Source organism: Salvelinus alpinus, chromosome 20 (genome assembly GCF_045679555.1).
Source record: "Salvelinus alpinus chromosome 20, SLU_Salpinus.1, whole genome shotgun sequence".
Lineage (NCBI taxonomy): Eukaryota > Metazoa > Chordata > Actinopteri > Salmoniformes > Salmonidae > Salvelinus > Salvelinus alpinus.
The window spans coordinates 9,945,539-9,968,926 of NC_092105.1; the positions used below are offsets into that span (position 1 = coordinate 9,945,539).

Sequence of the window (23,388 nt, forward strand, 5' to 3'; positions counted from 1 at the left end):
CGGAAAATGTTGCTGTTTCCATCAGGCCTGTCATTACATTTACATGTAACGTTACTTTACTCGCATAAAAAGGTTGGGTGGAAACCTGGTTAGTAACAGATACATATTGTATCTGATTTCCTTGTGTTATTACATGTTTTCTATAATCCGATATGTACTTTACTCGCATAAAAAAAGGTTGGATGGTAGCACATAACTATTGTATTTAATTTCCTTGTTGATTTACTTTGTTGCCACACCAAAGGCATTTTTTGATAACTAGGTATGGCCATCAAACGCTCCCAGTTTCTATGTACTGTTCTGACGTCATTTGTAGACCAAAGTGGAGGTTGGGCGACCAGTGTGACTGTGAATGACAGTTCCACGAAGCTCGGTGAAAGAACAAGGAAGTGATAGCTATACCGCCCGAGTTGGACGAGAAACAAGACGGTTCTTTTGAATTTTTCCGCGATTTCAGCCACTGTAAGTTTGATAATTTATCCCTCCATGTCTGTGAATTGATAGGGTTGGCGATTTTCCACTGATAGACCGCTGTTTTTGTCTAGCATCGAGGGCACGAGGATGAGCAGAAAGTGAAGCGAGCAAGCCATGGTTATTTGAACACAATGGTTTAAACAAAGAACTGTCGGATACATTGTAAGGGAGATTCTTCATGTAAATACATTGTATCTTTCGACTGGAGTATCGATTTGGTTACAATGTTGCTGATGATCATAATGATTGGAAACATTGATGTATGTGGCTTTCAAGCAAACTGGCAAATGTCCTACAGCACGCTTCTTTCTCTCTCTTTGATGTCTGCCACACTGGGAAGTCAAATGTGTTTTCATAGTTTTTACCACACAGCCAAGAAAATGGTAAGATAACAGTATTGGGCTCTGTATAACAATCTCAATTTAATCTACAGGATGTTAGATGGTAATACGTTCAAATATGGGGAAAAATAGATGAAAGAAAGAACGATGGATACCTATTGTCGAATGAACTTCAGTAATCAACTTCAGTAACTGGGTTTGAGGCTCTGTCACAATCTGAATGAAAAACCTGGTCCAGTTGATGTGCCATCCAAGATTCCACGTATGAGGTTTTGCTGTCAGCTGTAGCCAACTCTAGGCCGCTGTACTGTATAAGCCAAATATTTTTTTGAAATGTTTAAATTTTAGTCATTTAGCAGACACTCTTATACAGAGCAACTTACCTTAGTGAGTTAATACATTTTACTACTTGGGAATGGGAAAGTATTGAAAGTTTTAGTATGTAGAATTAATCAATTCAACTTACAAAATGATGACAGTGACCATATGTGTAGTGTAAATGACTAATGTCGTGACAGAGGCTCATGACAGAGTTAAATAGTATGCGTAGTTTAGCAAGCCAAGCTGTCGATATACACAGTTGGTGGTTCAGTGCTTGGCAACGTCATGTTCCCAGACCAAGATTCTGGCATAGAAGGGTACTGGTATTCATGCTACATGTGATCCCCAGAGCATTAAGCAGAAGTTGTATGAATGTGAGCAATATCTCTGATACCCCAATGAGATGAGAGGCTATGGAAAGTTTACTGTATTCTACTATGCCTTTCTGGAGAGTTGTTCCATGTCATTTCAACAAGCCAATCACACCCACCATCTCAGATCATTCAGAAATTGTTTCTGTAGTTAGAAACAGGTAATATTGACATTCCCTGATTTAATTTTTTTTTTAAATTTCAACAAAATAATAATAAAGAAGAAACTGAATTGCTTTCGTAGAGGACTAGCTTGAATTGTGAGGATGACCACACAACAGGTCAAAACCTGGTACTTTAACACTATTTAATGGTAAATAATGCAAGTGACTTCAATGACAAATTTCTCTGAACAGGGAAAAAATGTACCTCACCAGATTCACGGGGAATAGATTACATAATATGGAGAAGCAATACTCCAAGCCGCAGGTTCATATGACTTGTCAAACAGAATTTGTTTCTCAGAGATCAAATTATATTTCAACAAAATAATGTTTCACAAAAGATAATTGTATTGTTTACTTACTACAAAAACAATCTGAGATGGTTGGTGTCAATCCTCTTTCTTGTGATTTTTGAGGTGGAAGGACCCTGGACAGATACATGCACAAAGTATACGTTCGAGAACATACACTATAGAAATGGATCGGAGAGAGATGCCATCTTCAGATGTCCTGCTGTGTTTAAATCTCTTTAATTCTTTTGCCCCATAAGGAGAATACAGCTTCTGAGGGCATATTCCTGCAGCCTCTTGGCCATGTCTCCTGGGCCTTGCATTAAGCTCACAGAATGGAGCTGTAGGTCTGCATGTTGGTCATCATCATCGCTGTGAGACCTGCCCGTCTGTTGACTGCCCAGTGCCTGTTATCGCCAAATCATGGCCCCCGTGCCACCTGGCATCCGCTTCCTGGCGTCCTTCAACAGAGACCAGTGGTGAGCTTTGTTTGTCTGTGTCTGTCCTTCTGCCCGCCCGTCTGTCCACCTTCTGGCCTGTGTCTGTCCTTCTGTCCGTCTGTACACCTTCCGGCCTGTGTCTGTCCTTCTGCCCGCCCGTCTGTCCACCTTCTGGCCTGTGTCTGTCCTTCTGCCCGTCTGTACACCTTCCGGCCTGTGTCTGTCCTTCTGCCCGCCCCCGTCTGTCCACCTTCTGGCCTGTGTCTGTCCTTCTGCCCGTCTGTCCACCTTCCGGCCTGTGTCTGTCTTGTCTATCTGCCTGTCTGTCTTTTTGTCTCTGTCTTTCAGATCAAAATGCACTCTGTCATAAGTAGCTAATTAATTCATTAATATAGATGGCAGTGTCGTCAGAACAATATGAGTGGATCAGGGCTGACAACTTGCTTTTGGTTGGTGGCATTTGGTTCAAGAAGCAGGCTGTCCTCCTCTGACAAGTAAGCCGACTATTCATGTCACTCTTCTAATCAAACCAGATGTTCGTGTTTCTGTCTTCGCGTGTTTGTTTTCTAATTCCACAAAGTCCTGTCTATCCACTTGGGTTGTGTGCTTGTCTTGACATTCTTTAGGGTGAGAAGTGAGTGAAGAATACCTAGCCCATCATTCTATTGGTTTGTGCTACTCTGTTTATGGGGATTTGTCTCTGCGGGATCTTGCTCACACTTGGACTTAGTTGTAAATGGTTGATGACTTATTATATCAGGGCTCAAGTGTGTGTGTTTGTTTGTGTGTGTGTGTGTGTGTGTGTGTGTGACCCTGTGTGTACATGTGGCTGTGCTAGTGTCGGTGTACTGTATGTGCCTTGTCTTGCGCCTGTTTGTGCTGCCCGTATCAATTTTATATTTAGTCCAATATAATGATGTGTGCGAGACAGGGAATTGGCCGTGCCACAGAGAGAGAGAGCACTGTGCTAACAGACGTCCCATAGATCATGTAGTGTAGGGCTTACAGCTGTAAATGGTAGTTACGCACCATCTATGTGACATTGGCCCAGGATACTTGCAGGCAGGTTAATGATTACTGAACAGCTTCTACCCCCAAGCCGTAAAACTGTTAAATAGTTAACCAAATAGCTACCCGGACTATCTGTATTGACCCTTTTTACACTAACTTTCTTGACTCATCACACGCTGCTGCTACTGTTTATTATCTATCCTGTTGCCTAGTCACTTTCATCCTAGTTATATGCACATTGTCTCAGTACTGGTACCCCGTGTATATATCGTTTCTCATTGTGTATTTATTATTACGTCTTATTACTTTTCTATTATTGCTCTATTTTCTTTCTCTCTGCATTGTTGGGAAGGACCTGTAAGTAAGCATTTCACTGTTAGTCTACACCTGTTGTTTACGAAGCATGTCACAAATAACATTTGATTTTATTTGCTTATCCCATTCATTATTAGGGCCAGGAATTGTTCCTTGTCAAGTCACGTGGTTAGGAACACCCCCCCCACCCCAGGCCTTCTATTATCAGTAGAACTATAGTCAAAGGTCAAACTGAAAAAGAGTGGAAAACCAAGTTGTTAACCTGAATCTTCATAGGGGTACTACACTTTGAAGTATTTATTTGAACTCTACCACATTTCGTTGCATTCCGACTGATCGTTATTCCGTGTGAGTGGCATGCTGAAGTCTGTGTGGCTGTAGCCAGTCTCTGTGTGGTGTTCTCAGAGCGGTGGAGCTGGGACAGTGGTGGTGTTCTGTGTTGTCACAGAGCCACTGACATGTTTTACACTAAATTACTGCTGACAGGGAAGACTCTGCCAGTGTCCTAAATGTCTAATTTCTGTCCTGCCTTGGGAGAGAACACAACCCCCTTTCCACTAGACACACACACACACACACACACACACACACACACACACACACACACACACACACACACACACACACAGAGATACAAACACACACATGCTGCCTAGCTATTGTGAGTGTACATAGGCAATCAGGGATTCTTCCCTCTGACTGCTTTCCTCCCCTTAGCAACTGGTCTCTAGGGCTGGTTTATGGTGGTGTGACTTTATGATGTCCAGACTAGAGGTCGACCGATTAATCGGAATGGCCGATTAATTAGGGCCGATTTCAAGTTTTCATAACAATTTTCTTTTTTACACCTTTATTTAACTAGGCAAGTCAGTTAAGAACACATTCTTATTTTCAATGACGGCCTAGGAACGTTCTGCCTAGATCTTTAACCTTGTCAGCTCGGGGGATCCAATCTTGCAACCTTACAGTTAACTAGTCCAATGCTCTAACACCTGATTACATTGCACTCCACGAGGAGCCTGCCTGTTACGCGAATGCAGTGAGCTAAGGTAAGTTGCTAGCTAGCATTAAACTTATCTTATAAAAAACAATCAATCAATGACTGTCATTGCTCCAATGTGTACTTAACCATAAACATCAATGCCTTTCTTAAAATCAATACACAAGTATATATTTTTAAACCTGCATATTTAGCTAAAAAAAATCCAGGTTAGCAGGCAATATTAACCAGGTGAAATTGTGTCATTTCTCTTGCGTTCATTGCACGCAGAGTCAGGGTACAGTGGGGCAAAAAAGTATTTAGTCAGCCACCAATTGTGCAAGTTCTCCCACTTAAAAAGATGAGAGAGGCCTGTAATTTTCATCATAGGTACACTTCAACTATGACAGACAAAATGAGAAAAAAAAATCCAGAAAATCACATTGTAGGATTTTTTATGAATTTATTTGCAAATTATGGTGGAAAATAAGTATTTGGTCAATAACAAAAGTTTATCTCAATACTTTGTTATATACCCTTTGTTGGCAATGACAGAGGTCAAACGTTTTCTGTAAGTCTTCACAAGGTTTTCACACACTGTTGCTGGTATTTTGGCCCATTCCTCCATGCAGATCTCCTCTAGAGCAGTGATGTTTTGGGGCTGTTGCTGGGCAACACAGACTTTCAACTGCAAAGATTTTCTATGGGGTTGAGATCTGGAGACTGGCTAGGCCACTCCAGGACATTGAAATGCTTCTTTTTTTGTCATCCAATATTGGTATCGGCGTTGAAAAATCATAATCGGTCGACCTCTAGTCCAGATTTCCATAAGTGTCTGTGTTTGGCTAGGTCAGGGGGAGACCCACGTCGGGTGGCTGTGTTTGGCTAGGTCAGGGGAAGACCCACGTCGGGGTGACTGTGTTTGGCTAGGTCAGGGGGAGACCCACGTCTGGGTGGCTGTGTTTAGCTTGATCAGGGGTAGACCCACGTCTGGGTGGCTGTGTTTGGCTAGGTCAGGGGAAGACCCACGCCGGGGTGGCTGTGTTTGGCTAGGACAGGGGAAGACCCACGCCGGGGTGGCTGTGTTTGGCTAGGTCAGGGGAAGGCCCACGTCGGGGTGGCTGTGTTTGGCTAGGACAGGGGAAGACCCACGCCGGGGTGGCTGTGTTTGGCTAGGTCAGGGAAAGACCCACGTCGGGGTGGCTGTGTTTGGCTAGGTCAGGGGAAGACCCACGTCGGGGTGGCTGTGTTTGGCTAGGTCAGGGGTGAACCCACGTCAGGGTCTGTCGAACTCTACTTGTTTGCCCTTTGCACAAGTCCACCAGGAAATAACTGATGATGAGTGGGACATGTACAAGAACAGGACTTCATGGTTTTTATTATACTCACCGGCTCTCGCTGGGTTAATTATGCTCACTGGCTCTAACTGGGTTTATTATACTCAATGGCTCTCACTGGGTTTATCATACTCACCGGCTCTCGCTGAGTTTATTATACTCACCAGTGATGCGTGTTGATGTCGGGATCTTGACAAACTTAGCAGTGAGTGAGTGATGACCATGAAAGCATTCCAGACTGGTTATACAGTTGAAGTCGGACGTTTACATACACTTAGGTTGGAGTCATTAAAACTTGTTTTTCAACCACTCCAGAAATTTCTTGTTAACAACTATAGTTTTGGCAAGTCGGTTAGGACATCTTCTTTGTGCATGACATAAGTATTTTTTCCAACAATTGTTTACAGACAGATTATTTCACTTATAATTCAATGTATCACAATTCCAGTGGGTCAGAAGTTTACATACACTAAGTTGACTGTGCATTTAAACAGCTTGGAAAATTCCAGAAAATGATGTCATGGCTTTAGAAGCTTCTGATTATCTAATTGACATAATTTGAGTCAATTGGAGGTGTACCTGTGGATGTATTTCAAGGCCTACCTTCAAACTCAGTGCCTCTTTGCTTGACATCATGGGAAAATCAAAAGAAGAAATCAGCAAAGACATCAGATTTTTTTTTGTAGACCTCCATAAGTCTGGTTCAACGCCTGAAGGTACCACGTTCATCTGTACAAACAATAGTACGCAAGTACAAACACCATGGGACCACGCAGCCATCATACCGCTCAGTAAGGAGACGCGTTCTGTCTCCTAGAGATTAACGTACTTTGGTGCGAAAAGTGCAAATCAATCCCAGAACAACAGCAAAGGACCTTGTGAAGATGCTGGAGGAAACGGGTACAAAAGTATCTATATCCACAGTAAAACGAGTCCTATATCGACATAACCTGAAAGGCCACTCAGCAAGGAAGAAGCCACTGCTCCAAAACCGCCATAAAAAAGCCAGACTACAGTTTGCAACTGCACATGGGGACAAAGATCGTACTTTTTGGATAAATGTCCTCTGGTCTGATGAAACAAAAATAGAACTGTTTGGCCATAATGACCATCATCGTGTTTGGAGGGAAAGGGGGAGGCTTGCAAGCTGAAGAACACCATCCCAACCATCAAGCACAGAGGTGGCAGCATCATGTTGTGGGGGTGCTTTGCTGCAGGAGGGACTGGTGCACCTCACAAAATAGATGGCATCATGAGGTAAGAAAATTATGTGGATATATTTCAGCAACATTTCAAGACATCAGTCAGGAAGTTAAAGCTTGGGGGGTCTTCCAAATGGACAATGACCCCAAGCATACTTCCAAAGTTGTGCCAAAATGGCTTAAGGACAGCAAAGTCAAGGTATTGGAGTGGCCATCACAAAGCCCTGACCTCAATCCTATAGAAAGTTTGTTGGCAGAACTGAAAAAGCGTGTGAAAGGAAGGAGGCCTACAAACCTGACTCCGATACACCAGCTTTGTCAGGAGGAATGGGCCAAAATTCGCCCAACTTATTGTCGGAAGCTTGTGGAAGGCTACCCGAAACGTTTGACCCAAGTTAAACAATTTAAAGGTAATGCTACCAAATACTAATTGAGTGTACAGTATGTAAACTTCTCACCCACTGGGAATGTGATGAAAGAAAAGCTGAAATAAATCATTCTCTCTACTGTTATTGACATTTCACATTCTTAAAATAAAGTGATCCTAAGACAGGGAATTTTTACTAGGATTAAATGTCAGGAATTGTGAAAAACTGAGTTTAAATGTATTTGGCTAAGGTGTATGTAAACATCTGACTTCAACTGTAGCTACTGTGTGTTCAACATGTATATTATTCTTCTGGTTTTATCTAGCTCTATTTGAGATATTTGACCTTACCTCGCTGGCTTGCTAGCATCTAGGTAATCAATCCTCTGATGACATCTGCGATGTTGTAGACGATAACCCTCTGACTTTGTGTTTGTTAACCTGCATGAGCTGCATTTGAAGTTGCATGCGATTCACTGATGGGTCAACAAAGAGCTTTCTGATGAAGACCTGCGTGCACAACTTTTCATGACGCTGACGGGCAATGGGTATACAGTGCATTCGGAAAGTATTTAGACCCCTTGACTTTTTCCACATTTTGTTACGTTACAGCCTTATTCAAAAATTATTTCAATCGTTTTTTTCCCCTCATCAACCTACACACATTACCCCATAATGACAAAGCAATAACTTTTTTAAATATTTTTTTGCAAATAAATAAAAATAAACTTAAATATCACATTTGCTTAAGTATTCAGACCCTTTACTCTGTACTTGTTGAAACACCTTTGGCAGCTAATGCAGCCTTGAGTCTTCTTGGGTATGACGCTACAACCTTGGCAAACCTGTATTTGGGGAGTTTCTCCCATCCTTCTCTGATCCTCTCAAGCTCTGTCAGGTTGGATTGGGAGTGTTGCTGCACATATATTTTCAGGTCTCTCCAGAGATGTTTGATCGAATTTTATAAAAAGGCTAACGTAACAAAATGTTGAAAAAGGGAAGGGGTCTGAATACTTTCCAAATGCACTGTATATCTGACCCTGTACCAGTGGATGAATACCACCCACTGACTACCTCCTCCTCCTCCCCTCCAGTCCCTTACTGATGCCCCCTGTGTTGTGTTGTCTCCCTGTAGGTACAGAGCCTCCAGTCCCTTACTGTTGCCCCCTGTGTTGTGTTGTCTCCCTGTAGGTACAGAGCCTCCAGTCCCTTACTGTTGCCCCCTGTGTTGTGTTGTCTCCCTGTAGGTACAGAGCCTCCAGTCCCTTACTGATGCCCCCTGTGTTGTGTTGTCCCCCTGTAGGTACAGAGCCTCCAGTCCCTTACTGTTGCCCCCTGTGTTGTGTTGTCCCCCTGTAGGTACAGAGCCTCCAGTCCCTTACTGTTGCCCCCTGTGTTGTGTTGTCTCCCTGTAGGTACAGAGCCTCCAGTCCCTTACTGATGCCCCCTGTGTTGTGTTGTCTCCCTGTAGGTACAGAGCCTCCAGTCCCTTACTGATGCCCCCTGTGTTGTGTTGTCTCCCTGTAGGTACAGAGCCTTCACCTTTGGCCTCACCTTCCTGCTGTACACCAGTTTCCACCTGTCCAGAAAACCCATCAGCATTGTCAAGGTAACACACACAGACACTGATGTATCCTATAGGGAATTCACTGTACTGCACTGGCATGTTGCATAAACAGAGACTTACTCACTATACACTCGTCTCCACACACTATATATACATGTTATCAGCACAGGTGGTATTGTAACCTGGTCAGCATGACCTCTATGTGGTTCAGCCTGCTACTATAACCTGGTCAGTATGACCTCTATGTGGTTCAGCCTGCTACTATAACCTGGTCAGTATGACCTCTATGTGGTTCAGCCTGCTACTATAACCTGGTCAGTATGACCTCTATGTGGTTCAGCCTGCTACTATAACCTGGTCAGTATGACCTCTATGTGGTTCAGCCTGCTACTATAACCTGGTCAGCCTGCTACTATAACCTGGTCAGAATGACCTCTGTGGTTCAGCCTGCTACTATAACCTGGTCAGAATGACCTCTGTGGTTCAGCCTGCTACTATAACCTGGTCAGCCTGCTACTATAACCTGGTCAGTATGACCTCTATGTGGTTCAGCCTGCTACTATAACCTGGTCAGTATGACCTCTATGTGGTTCAGCCTGCTACTATAGCTGCTCCAGAATGACAAGCAATGCAGAGGCAGGGCATTAACCCTTTTTGGGTGGTTTGAGCCTGTACAAATGACCTCGACTAACCTGTAGCCCCGCACATTGACTCGGTACAGGTACCCCCTATATCGTTATTTTATTCTTGCGTTACTTTTTATTTGATTTATTACTTCATTTCTTTAGTAAATATTTTCTTAACTCTTTTTCTTAACTACATTGTTGGTTAAGGGCTTGTAAGTAAGCATTTAAGGTTAAGGTCTACCTACACCTGTTGTATTTGGCGCATATGACAAATACAATTTGATTTGAATGCTAATTGGATGAAAGCTGTGGTATATCAGACCGTATACCACCTGGTATGAATAGGAAAAAATACGCTAGTAACCAGGTTATACTAGTAATAAGGCACCGCAGGGCTTTGTGGTAAATGGCAAATTTATCACGGCTGTTTTCAGGCACTCCGCGATGCATTGTGCGTTACAGCAGCCCGTAGCCGTGGTATGTTAGCCATATACCACAAACCCCTGAGGTGCTGTATTGCTTAATTATACCATGGCATTGTTGAATACTCCTTTCTGATTGACTTGAAGGGCATTCGAGAGTGTGCATTCTTTCCCTAATAAGGCACGGTATATTTACATGGTAGAATTCAATAGCTATAGTTCATTCTTAGCTGTTCTGTTTGAGCTGCTTTAGTGAAACATGATTGGCATTGTTGAATTCAATTTTCATAATAGCAAGCTAGCACTGATGTTTGGTTCGCTAAACTAGCAAGTTTGTTAGGTTACCAAGGCAACTACTGTCACTATCAAGTAAACTTGCTAGCTACCTCAGTGGATGTTGAACACACTTCGTCTACCAGCAAAGGAACACAGTTCTAGTGGTAAATGTGTTAAATTATAGCCTTGGTATAAAAAGGGATAATCAACTCGGGGCTCTATGCGTTCTCTGGAAAATAATGCATCTCTGCTAGCGCGTTGTGAACCACACCTTCCACATCGTTCATTATTTTCCAGAGAACGCATCTACCGGTGTTTACTTTGGAACCATAGCATGGCTGCAAGCTGCTTGACATTGGGATGAATGTATGACAAGCTACATGTATGCTGTAGCAGGTGGGGGTTTGTTTTTCATTATGAGAGTAATGAATATGTTTTCTCATGGAGATCATACTTGCTCCACAGAGTGAGCTGCATAAGAACTGCTCAGCGCTCCATGAACTCTCCACGGCAGGTAGTAGGCAGCTGCCGAGCCTCCACACAGAGACCGACTGCAGCTGGAAACCCTTTGGTGAGAACCCACTCAACCCTTGTTCTCCCCCTCTTTCTCTGCCTGACACACTTTCTCTGACGACCCTCTTCTTCTCAATCCCTTTAACACCAATTCTCATTCCCTCCCACCTATTCCACCTACCTACCTTCCCTACACTTGTTACTATTCACACATTTTTGTTGATCCCCCATAGCCAAATCCAAGGGGTCTGTATTCAGATAAGTGGCCCTTGGTTGAATTGATGTTATTCTTATGCAAAAACTTTTCACCATTTGTAGATAAAAGCAACTATAAGCAGCTTCTGGGAGCCATGGACTACTCCTTCCTCTGTGCCTACGCTGTGGGAATGTACCTCAGGTAAGGCTTCAACTAGGCTGTCCATTTAACCTGACCAGGGAAAATCTCTGGCTGTGTTATTAGCTAGAATGGTCTTGGAGTTGATCCTGGACAGGTCGGGTGATTAGGAAAACCCACCAATATCTTGCTGCTATTTTAACTTGAGCAAGAGTGTCAACGCTGAAGATCTGAGTTGGTGACCGTTTGTATTCTATAAGAGGCCTAGTGATGTTAAGTCATGAACCTGAGAGGAGATTGTGTCTATTCTTATGATTGTGTCATCATTGTGCGTCCTGCAGTGGCATCATCGGCGAGCGCCTGCCTATTCGTCTGTACCTGACGTTCGGCATGCTGATGAGTGGCCTCTTCACCTGTCTGTTTGGTCTGGGCCGCATCTACAACATCCACAACCTCAGCTTCTATATATTTGTCCAGGTGAATCAAACGCATATATAGAATGCCACACACACACAAAAAGTTGGAGAGATCAGAGGACAACTGTTCTGTATGTTTTTCTAGCTGCTCTCGTTGCTCCCAAGTCTAACATAACATACTCCTCTGTGTGTTTCTCCGCATCCTCAGGTGGCCAATGGCTTGGTTCAGACTACTGGCTGGCCCAGTGTGGTCGCGTGCATCGGGAACTGGTTTGGGAAGGGAAGGTAAGCCACAAGATGTGTTGTTGTTATTCTGATGATTCCTCTATAATTCAGATACATTGAAGTTGCAATAGGATTTTAACTATGTTAACTGGTGTTCCCTACAGGAGGGTTCTGATCAGAATACTATCCTAACCCTGTTTTAACTGGTGTTCCCTACAGGAGGGATCTGATCAGAATACTATCCTAACCCTGTTTTAACTGGTGTTCCCTACTGGAGGGATCTGATCAGAATACTATCCTAACCCTGTTTTAACTGGTGTTCCCTACAGGAGGGATCTGATCAGAATACTATCCTAACCCTGTTTTAACTGGTGTTCCCTACAGGAGGGGTCTGATCAGAACACTATCCTAACCCTGTTTTAACTGGTGTTCCCTACAGGAGGGATCTGATCAGAACACTATCCTAACCCTGTTTTAACTGGTGTTCCCTACAGGAGGGATCTGATCAGAATACTATCCTAACCCTGTTTTAACTGGTGTTCCCTACAGGAGGGATCTGATCAGAATACTATCCTAACCCTGTTTTAACTGGTGTTCCCTACAGGAGGGATCTGATCAGAATACTATCCTAACCCTGTTTTAACTGGTGTTCCCTACAGGAGGGATCTGATCAGAATACTATCCTAACCCTGTTTTAACTGGTGTTCCCTACAGGAGGGGTCTGATCAGAACACTATCCTAACCCTGTTTTAACTGGTGTTCCCTACAGGAGGGGTCTGATCAGAACACTATCCTAACCCTGTTTTAACTGGTGTTCCCTACAGGAGGGATCTGATCAGAATACTATCCTAACCCTGTTTTAACTGGTGTTCCCTACAGGAGGGATCTGATCAGAATACTATCCTAACCCTGTTTTAACTGGTGTTCCCTACAGGAGGGATCTGATCAGAATACTATCCTAACCCTGTTTTAACTGGTGTTCCCTACAGGAGGGGTCTGATCAGAACACTATCCTAACCCTGTTTTAACTGGTGTTCCCTACAGGAGGGATCTGATCAGAACACTATCTTAACCCTGTTTTAACTGGTGTTCCCTACAGGAGGGATCTGATCAGAATACTATCCTAACCCTGTTTTAACTGGTGTTCCCTACAGGAGGGATCTGATCAGAATACTATCCTAACCCTGTTTTAACTGGTGTTCCCTACAGGAGGGATCTGATCAGAATACTATCCTAACCCTGTTTTAACTGGTGTTCCCTATAGGAGGGATCTGATCAGAACACTATCCTAACCCTGTTTTAACTGGTGTTCCCTACAGGAGGGTTCTGATCAGAACACTATCCTAACCCTGTTTTAACTGGTGTTCCCTACAGGAGGGGTCTGATCAGAATACTATCCTAACCCTGTTTTAACTGGTGTTCCCTACAGGAGGGATCTGATCAGAATACTATCCTAACCCTGTTTTAACTGGTGTTCCCTACAGGAGGGATCTGATCAGAATACTATCCTAACCCTGTTTTAACTGGTGTTCCCTATAGGAGGGATCTGATCAGAACACTATCCTAACCCTGTTTTAACTGGTGTTCCCTACAGGAGGGATCTGATCAGAACACTATCCTAACCCTGTTTTAACTGGTGTTCCCTACAGGAGGGGTCTGATCAGAATACTATCCTAACCCTGTTTTAACTGGTGTTCCCTACAGGAGGGATCTGATCAGAATACTATCCTAACCCTGTTTTAACTGGTGTTCCCTACAGGAGTGGTCTGATCAGAATACTATCCTAACCCTGTTTTAACTGGTGTTCCCTACAGGAGGGGTCTGATCAGAATACTATCCTAACCCTGTTTTAACTGGTGTTCCCTACAGGAGGGGTCTGATCATGGGCATATGGAACTCCCATACCTCAGTGGGCAACATCCTGGGCTCTTTGATCGCAGGTTACTGGGTCTCCTCCAACTGGGGCCTGTCCTTCATCGTCCCCGGCCTCGTCATCGCTGCCATGGGCGTCGTCTGCTTCCTCTTCCTCATCGAACGTGAGTACTGCTCTGTGACTGGTTGTAGGAAGATTGGAAGGGACTTTCTTCCCGTTGACCTCAGAGAAGTTTCCATGCATGATTTTTGTAATGGTAAAACTTTTGCATTCTGACATTCACATCCAATCTGACCTGGTTTTGTCTGCAGATCCAAATGATTTGAAAAGCGTCCATGATGTACAGAACCCTGCTTCCAGCAACACTGTGAGTACTTATCATGTCTCTCTGGGTCTCCCAAAGCATCTCTTCTTAGTATAGACATAATATGGGGACGACATTTGAGAGGTATGAATCTCAGACAGACAAAAGCCCCCTTGTTTTTGTCCTATGCCGAGTGTAAGTGCCATTTTGGAAATGTGTTGTGGACATGTTTGTTTGTTTGTTTTGTGAGCCATGAGTGATTTTATTGTGCGTAGCCCACGTCTTCAGAATTTGCCTGAATAGCATCGTTTCCATAACAACTGTCTCCCACTTTATCCCACTGGTAGCAGTAGAATACCTGAGTGTCACACAACAAAAATAATTGTTTACAATGTGGGTGGATTCATTGTAAAAGCTTTATTTAGGGTTATTCTTGATTGACAGGTGATGTTTTCATTCTCCCACACTACTTTGAACTGCGTTACAGATGTTTACATTGGTGGCTGCTGGAACACTATATCTTGATGGTGAAAAAACTGAATGTAGCTTCATATGGACTCTGTAACATGATGGTGAAAAAACTGAATGTAGCTTCCTATGGACTCTGTAACATGATGGTGAATGGTGTTGTACTTGGTTTTGTTTTCTCATGTAAAAGCTGACCAATAGCTGGAAAGGGGTGAATGGACATAACCAGCTCTATCATTCGTACAAACAAGGAGGAAAATCTCAGGTGTGTGTCTGTTTTTTATCTGAGTTTGTCCGTGTTTTATGTTAGTGTCTGTATCTTAGATCTGTGTTATTAACCCTTGGTCTCCCTCTCAGAACTGGGACACAGAGCTGCTGCTCCCTGTACAGCAGGTGGTGGTGGTGAAGAGCGAATCGGAGCCCTCGGCCATCAGCTTCATGGGAGCGCTACGCATACCGGTCAGTCACCTGAGCCCTCACACCACCCATATCACACACAGTTATGTATTGATATCCTTGTGGGGACCAAATAATTGATTCCCATCCAAAATCCTATTTTCCTTCACCCTAAACTTAACCCTAAACCCCTAACCCTAAAACTACACCTAATCCTAAACCTAACCTTAACCCTAAACCCCTAACCCTAAAACTACACCTAACCCTAGCACTAACCCTAACTCCTAACACTAAACCTACCCCTCACTCCTTACTCCTAACCCCTCACTCCTAACCCCTACACTAACCTACCCCTAACACCTCACTCCTAACCCCTACACTAAACCTAAGCCTAACTGTAACATTAAAGCCTAAAATAGTATTTTTACTTGTAGGGACCGGCAAAATGTCCCAACATGTCAGAATTGTCCTTGTTTTACTATCCTTATGAAGACTTCTGGTACCCACAAGGATAGTTAAACAAAAAGGCTGCTGAGGGGAGGACGGCTCATAATAATGTCTGGAACGGAGCCAATGGAGTGGCATCAAACCATGTGTTTGATGTATTTGATACCATTCCACTGATTCCACTCCAGCCATTACCACGAGCCCTCCCCATTTAAGGTGCCACCAACCTCCTGTGACACACACACACACCAACGCCCAGGCCACTGTTCCCCAAAGCCAGGGTGTCAAACTAATTTCCTGGAGGGCTTGTATCGGCTGGTTTTTGTTATTTTCTTTCAATTCAAGTCCAATTTAAGACCTACACAACCAGGTGAGGGGAGTTCCTAACTAATCAATGACCTTAATTGATCAAATCGAGTACAATGGGCAGCGGAACCCTGCCGACACTCTTCCCTACAGAACTGGATTTTGATCAAAAATAATTGCATAGGTACTGTATAAGCAACCGGGGAAAACGCTGGCTTAAACATAAACCAAGTTCCTTTCTATTCTAGACAACTATATAGCTTTTATTTGTTGACAGTATGCTTCTCTTTCTTTCGCCATCCAGGGAGTGATCGAGTTCTCTCTGTGTTTGCTGTTTGCCAAGCTGGTCAGCTACACCTTCCTCTTCTGGTTGCCGCTCTACATCACCAAAGCAGGTATGTGCCAGTGATGGAAAAATCAATTGTCATACTTGAGTAAAAGTAAAGCTACCTTAACAAAAAAATGACTCAAGTAAAAGTGAAAGTTACCCAGTAAAATACTATTTGAGTAAAAGTCTCTAAAGCTATCTGGTTTCAAATGTACTTAAGGTCAGTGGTAGAAAAATTACTCAATTGTCATACTTGAGTAAAAGTACAAAGTAAAAGTAAATGCTATACATCAAATTCCTGATATTAAGGAAACCAGACGGCACGGTTTTCTTATTATTTTTAATTACGGACAGCCAGGGGCTACACTCCAACAGTCAGACGTCATTTACAAACACACTATTTGTGTTTCGTGAGTCCGCCAGATCAGAGGCAGTAGGGATGACAAAGTGTTATATTGATCGGTGCCATAATTCTGTCCTGGTTGAGCATTCTAAATGTGGAGTACTTTTAGGTGTATCAGGGAAAATGTATGGAGTAAAAAGTACATTACTGTCTTTAGGAATGTAGTGGAGTAAAAGTAAAAGTTGTCAAAAATATATAAATAGTAAAGTACAGATACCCCAAAAAACGACTTAAGTAAAAATACTTTAAAAGTACTACTTAAGTACTTCACATCACTGGTATGTACATTACACTACACTCTATACATCTTTATAGAAACTCTGTTTTGGCATTGTGGTAAGAGATGCAAGATATACTAGATGTGTCAGGGCATTCAATCTTTGTCTGAAGACTATTTGACATTAGATCTTGATGTTCTGTGGTCAGCTCTGACAGGTAGTATTCCTATGCTCTGCCAGGTAGTGTTCCTATGCTCTGCCAGGTAGTATTCCTATGCTCTGACAGGTAGTATTCCTATGCTCTGACAGGTAGTATTCCTATGCTCTGACAGGTAGTGTTCCTATGCTCTGACAGGTAGTATTCCTATGCTCTGCCAGGTAGTGTTCCTATGCTCTGACAGGTAGTATTCCTATGCTCTGACAGGTAGTGTTCCTATGCTCTGCCAGGTAGTATTCTATGCTCTGCCAGGTAGTGTTCCTATGCTCTGACAGGTAGTATTCCTATGCTCTGCCAGGTAGTGTTCCTATGCTCTGCCAGGTAGTATTCCTATGCTCTGACAGGTAGTGTTCCTATGCTCTGCCAGGTAGTATTCCTATGCTCTGACAGGTAGTGTTCCTATGCTCTGCCAGGTAGTGTTCCTATGCTCTGACAGGTAGTGTTCCTATGCTCTGCCAGGTAGTGTTCCTATGCTCTGCCAGGTAGTGTTCCTATGCTCTGCCAGGTAGTGTTCCTATGCTCTGCCAGGTAGTATTCTATGCTCTGCCAGGTAGTGTTCCTATGCTCTGACAGGTAGTGTTCCTATGCTCTGCCAGGTAGTGTTCTATGCTCTGCCAGGTAGTGTTCCTATGCTCTGACAGGTAGTGTTCCTATGCTCTGCCAGGTAGTGTTCCTATGCTCTGCCAGGTAGTGTTCCTATGCTCTGACAGGTAGTGTTCCTATGCTCTGACAGGTAGTGTTCCTATGCTCTGCCAGGTAGTATTCTATGCTCTGACAGGTAGTATTCCTATGCTCTGCCAGGTAGTATTCCTATGCTCTGCCAGGTAGTATTCTATGCTCTGACAGGTAGTATTCTATGCTCTGCCAGGTAGTATTCTATGCTCTGCCAGGTAGTATTCTATGCTCTGCCAGGTAGTATTCCTATGCTCTGCCAGGTAGTATTCTATGCTCTGCCAGGTAGTATTCCTATGCTCTGCCAGGTAGTATTCCTATGCTCTGCCAGGTAGTATTCTATGCTCTGCCAGGTAGTGTTCCTATGCTCTGACAGGTAGTATTCTATGCTCTGACAGGTAGTATTCTATGCTCTGACAGGTAGTATTCCTATGCTCTGCCAGGTAGTATTCTATGCTCTGCCAGGTAGTATTCTATGCTCTGCCAGGTAGTATTCCTATGCTCTGCCAGGTAGTATTCCTATGCTCTGCCAGGTAGTATTCTATGCTCTGCCAGGTAGTATTCTATGCTCTGCCAGGTAGTATTATATGCTCTGCCAGGTAGTATTCTATGCTCTGCCAGGTAGTATTCCTATGCTCTGCCAGGTAGTATTCTATGCTCTGCCAGGTAGTATTCCTATGCTCTGCCAGGTAGTATTCTATGCTCTGCCAGGTAGTATTCCTATGCTCTGCCAGGTAGTATTCCTATGCTCTGCCAGGTAGTATTCCTATGCTCTGCCAGGTAGTATTCCTATGCTCTGCCAGGTAGTATTCCTATGCTCTGCCAGGTAGTGTTCCTATGCTCTGACAGGTAGTATTCCTATGCTCTGCCAGGTAGTGTTCCTATGCTCTGCCAGGTAGTATTCCTATGCTCTGACAGGTAGTGTTCCTATGCTCTGCCAGGTAGTATTCCTATGCTCTGACAGGTAGTGTTCCTATGCTCTGCCAGGTAGTGTTCCTATGCTCTGACAGGTAGTGTTCCTATGCTCTGCCAGGTAGTGTTCCTATGCTCTGCCAGGTAGTGTTCCTATGCTCTGCCAGGTAGTATTCTATGCTCTGCCAGGTAGTGTTCCTATGCTCTGACAGGTAGTGTTCCTATGCTCTGCCAGGTAGTGTTCTATGCTCTGCCAGGTAGTGTTCCTATGCTCTGACAGGTAGTGTTCCTATGCTCTGCCAGGTAGTGTTCCTATGCTCTGCCAGGTAGTGTTCCTATGCTCTGACAGGTAGTGTTCCTATGCTCTGACAGGTAGTGTTCCTATGCTCTGCCAGGTAGTATTCTATGCTCTGACAGGTAGTATTCCTATGCTCTGCCAGGTAGTATTCCTATGCTCTGCCAGGTAGTATTCTATGCTCTGACAGGTAGTATTCTATGCTCTGCCAGGTAGTATTCTATGCTCTGCCAGGTAGTATTCTATGCTCTGCCAGGTAGTATTCCTATGCTCTGCCAGGTAGTATTCTATGCTCTGCCAGGTAGTATTCCTATGCTCTGCCAGGTAGTATTCCTATGCTCTGCCAGGTAGTATTCTATGCTCTGCCAGGTAGTGTTCCTATGCTCTGACAGGTAGTATTCTATGCTCTGACAGGTAGTATTCTATGCTCTGACAGGTAGTATTCCTATGCTCTGCCAGGTAGTATTCTATGCTCTGCCAGGTAGTATTCTATGCTCTGCCAGGTAGTATTCCTATGCTCTGCCAGGTAGTATTCCTATGCTCTGCCAGGTAGTATTCTATGCTCTGCCAGGTAGTATTCTATGCTCTGCCAGGTAGTATTATATGCTCTGCCAGGTAGTATTCTATGCTCTGCCAGGTAGTATTCCTATGCTCTGCCAGGTAGTATTCTATGCTCTGCCAGGTAGTATTCCTATGCTCTGCCAGGTAGTATTCCTATGCTCTGCCAGGTAGTATTCCTATGCTCTGCCAGGTAGTATTCCTATGCTCTGCCAGGTAGTATTCCTATGCTCTGCCAGGTAGTATTCCTATGCTCTGCCAGGTAGTATTCCTATGCTCTGCCAGGTAGTATCCCTATGCTCTGCCAGGTAGTATTCTATGCTCTGCCAGGTAGTGTTATTAGTATGTCACTTGTTTTGTTTGCCAGAGGGTGTGTTGAGATAATGTGCTTTCTGTCTGTCTGTCTGTCTGTCTCAGCTCACCTAGATGCCAAGACGGCCGGAGAGCTCTCCACTCTGTTTGACGTGGGAGGAATTGTGGGTATGTTCCCTTTTTTTGTTTTTTCAGTGGTTGTTTTTGTATCTGTTCTTTTCATGTAGCTTCATGATGTCTAAACGAACCATATAACTTTCTTATGATCTGGATGTTTCTGCACCTTTGTGTGTGTTTTGTGTCAGAGATTTTTTTTATTTGTCGAGATTATCGTTGGAAACTAATAGACATCATTCCTGCATCATTGGAATAGAACTACCCTCAAACCACTCCTATTTTCTTGATTGTTGTGCTCATCACATAGTCTCTGTCGGTCTGTATAGGGGGAATCCTGGCTGGGGTCATATCTGATAAGCTGGGAAAGAGGGCCACTACCTGTGCAGTGATGCTGCTGCTGGCTGCTCCTACTGTGAGTCAGTCTCTCTCGGTCTTGCTCTCGGTCTGTCTCTGCCTCTCTCTCTGCCTCCCCCTGTTGTACAGGACAGGAATCACAGTTGATCATCTCAATGAATACAAATATGAGCATGCATCATGAACCTTACAGGACATGTACACTGAGTGTACAAAACATTAAGAACACCTTCCTAATATTAATTTGCACCCTCCAGTTTTGCCCTCGGAACAGCTTCAATTGGCTGCTAATCAAGTTGGCTGCTAAACATGTGTATGTGACAAATAAAATGTGATTTGATTGGTCGGGGCATGGACTCTGCCAGGTGTCGAAAGTGTTCCACAGCGATGCTGGCACATGTTGACTCCAATGTTTCCCACAGTTGTGTCAAGTTGGCTGGATGTCCTTTGGGTGGTGGACTATTCTTGATACACACAGGAAGCTGTTGAGCGTGAAAAACCCAGCAGCGTTGCAGTTCTTGACACAAACCGGTGCGCCTGGCACCTACTACCATACCCCGTTCAAAGGCACTTAAATATTTTCTTTCCCGTTCACCCTCTGAATGGCACACCTACAAAATCTATCTACTGAACAAAAATATAAAAGTAAAGTGTTGGTCCCATGTTTCATGAGCTGAAATAAAATATAACAGAAATGTTCCATACTCACAGAAACCTTATTTCTCTCAAATTTTGTGCACGAATTTGTTTACATCCCTGTTTGTGAGCATTTTCTCCTTTGCCAAGATAATCCATCCACCTGACAGGTGTGGCATATCAAGAAGCTGATCAAACACCATGATCATTACACAGGTGCACCTTGTGCTGGGGACAAAGGGCCCCTCTAAAATGTGTAGTTTTGTCACACAACACATTGTGCAATTGGCACGCTGACTGCAGGAATGTCCACCAGAGCTGTTGCCAGATAATTTAATGTTAATTTCTCTACCATAAGCCACCTCCAAATTTGTTTTAGAGAATTTGGCAGTACGTCCAACCGGCCTCACAACAGCAGACCACGTGTAACCACGCCAGCCCAGGACCTCCACATCCCGCTTCTTCACCTGCGGCATCGTCTGAGACAAGCCACCCGGACAGCTGATGAAATGGTGGGTTTGCACAACTGAAGAATTTCTGTACAAACTGTCAGAAACCGTCTCAGGGAAGCTCATCTGAGTGCTCGTCATCCTCACCAGGGTCTTGATCTGACTACAGTTTAGCGTTGTAACTGTTTTCAGTGGGCAAATGGCCACTGGTACACTGGAGAAGTGTGCTCATCACAGATTAATCTCAGTTTCAACTGTACCGGGAAGATGGCACACAGCCTGTATGGCGTTGTGTGGGCAAGCGGTTTGCTGATGTCAACGTTGTGAACAGAGAGGCCCATGGTGGCAGTGGGGTTATGGTATGGGCAGGCATAAGCTACGGACAACGAACACTATTGCATTTTATCATTGGCAATTTGAATGCACAGGGATGCCTGGACGAGATCCTGAGGCCCATTGTCGTGCCATTCATCCACCGCCATCACCTCATGTTTCAGCATGACAATGCATGGCCCCATGTTGCAAGGATCAGTACACAATTCTTGGAAGCTGAAAATGTCACAGTTTTTCCATGGCCTGCATACTCACCAGACATATCATCCATGGAGCATGTTTGGGATGCTCTGGATCGACGTGTGTTCCAGTTCCCGCCAATATCCAGCAACTTTGCACAGCCATTGAAGAAGAGTGGGACAACATTCCACAGGCCACAATTAACAGCCTGATCAACTCTATGCGAAGGAGATGTCGTGCTGCATGAGGCAAATGGTGGTCACACCAGATACTGACTGGTTTTCTGATCCATGCCCCTACTTTTAGGTATCTCTGACCAACAGATGTATGTCTGTATTTCCAGCCATGTGAAATCCATAGACTAGGGCCTAATGATTTTATTTCAATTGACTGATTTCCTTATATGAACTGTAACATCGTAAAAATTGTTGCATGCTGCGTCTATATTTTTGTCCAGTATGTTTCAATTGTCTCAAAGCTTATAAATCATTATTTAACCTGTTTTTAACTTCCCCTTCTTCTACACTGATTTTGAAGTGGATTTAACAAGTGACATCAATAAGAGATCATAGCTTTCACCTGGATTCACCTGGTCAGTCTATGTCATGGAAAGAGCATTTGTTCCTAATGTTTTGTTCACTCAGTGTACACAGGTGTTCTTAATGTTTTGTCCGCTCAGTGTACACGGGTGTTCTTAATGTTTTGTCCGCTCAGTGGACACAGGTGTTCTTAATGTTTTGTCCGCTCAGTGGACACAGGTGTTCTTAATGTTTTGTCCGCTCAGTGGACACAGGTGTTCTTAATGTTTTGTCCGCTCAGTGGACACAGGTGTTCTTAATGTTTTGTCCGCTCAGTCTATTTGATAGCTGTTGTTTTTTGTTCTTTGTTTCAGCTTTATGGATTTTCTCTGATCAGTGAGTTCGGACTGGGACCCACCATCGGTAGGGATAAATTCTCCAATTTGTGTTGAGGGATTGACTGAATCCCACTCCTGAGCCCATTGACTTATACAGATATTGGCTGTGCTATTTTGACTGTCAATGACTTACAGGTGAACAGTGTTATGTCACAAGCTTGGTTGGTTTTGACATTCAACCGACGATCAAGTGAATGGTGTTTTGATGTGCCGTGTACCTCCTAGGTATGCTGCTGGTGTGTGGAGGGCTAGTGAATGGACCATATGCCCTTATTACAACAGCAGTGTCTGCTGATCTGGTGAGTGTGTGTGTGTGTGTGTGTGTGTGTTGCGAGTCTGTCTCGCTATCCTATTACACTGTTTATAATCCTCCCTGGTTTTATCTTCCTAACCTGTTTTGAACGGCCATACTATTTCAGTATTTCCTGTGTGTGGGCCTCTCTCTGACCTCAAATCCTGTCTCTCTCTGTTTTGACCTTTCTGACTCCAGGGAACACACAAGAGCCTGAAGGGCAACTCCAGAGCCCTTTCTACTGTCACAGCCATCATCGACGGCACAGGATCAGTAGGTTAGTCTCTCAGCCTCCTCTCCGGGTCACCTCCAGCCCTACCAGTAGATCCTACATGATAAATTAGCTCCACAAGGCGGTAGCTAATGGCCACGGGTTGCTTTCCAATTCAGCATAGGACTATCTCTGTGACT

The 23,388-nt window shown here is 43.9% G+C and overlaps 1 protein-coding gene across 1 annotated transcript in view; it reads left to right on the forward strand.

Annotated features, from left to right (window-relative positions):
- Positions 1-324: 324 nt before the first annotated feature.
- LOC139546274 (glucose-6-phosphate exchanger SLC37A1-like) overlaps positions 325-23,388 on the forward strand; it is a 30,801-nt gene continuing 7,737 nt past the window's right edge. Inside the window, exons 1-17 of the mRNA XM_071354441.1 lie at positions 325-462; positions 2,222-2,440; positions 9,140-9,221; positions 10,969-11,074; positions 11,335-11,413; positions 11,692-11,827; positions 11,975-12,051; positions 13,861-14,027; positions 14,176-14,231; positions 14,827-14,901; positions 14,994-15,095; positions 16,090-16,180; positions 19,806-19,868; positions 20,144-20,229; positions 22,662-22,710; positions 22,911-22,984; positions 23,176-23,254. Coding sequence (XP_071210542.1) covers positions 2,385-2,440; positions 9,140-9,221; positions 10,969-11,074; positions 11,335-11,413; positions 11,692-11,827; positions 11,975-12,051; positions 13,861-14,027; positions 14,176-14,231; positions 14,827-14,901; positions 14,994-15,095; positions 16,090-16,180; positions 19,806-19,868; positions 20,144-20,229; positions 22,662-22,710; positions 22,911-22,984; positions 23,176-23,254 — 1,378 coding nt within the window. The 5' untranslated portion in view covers positions 325-462; positions 2,222-2,384. The remainder of the gene's footprint in view (positions 463-2,221; positions 2,441-9,139; positions 9,222-10,968; positions 11,075-11,334; positions 11,414-11,691; positions 11,828-11,974; positions 12,052-13,860; positions 14,028-14,175; positions 14,232-14,826; positions 14,902-14,993; positions 15,096-16,089; positions 16,181-19,805; positions 19,869-20,143; positions 20,230-22,661; positions 22,711-22,910; positions 22,985-23,175; positions 23,255-23,388) is intronic.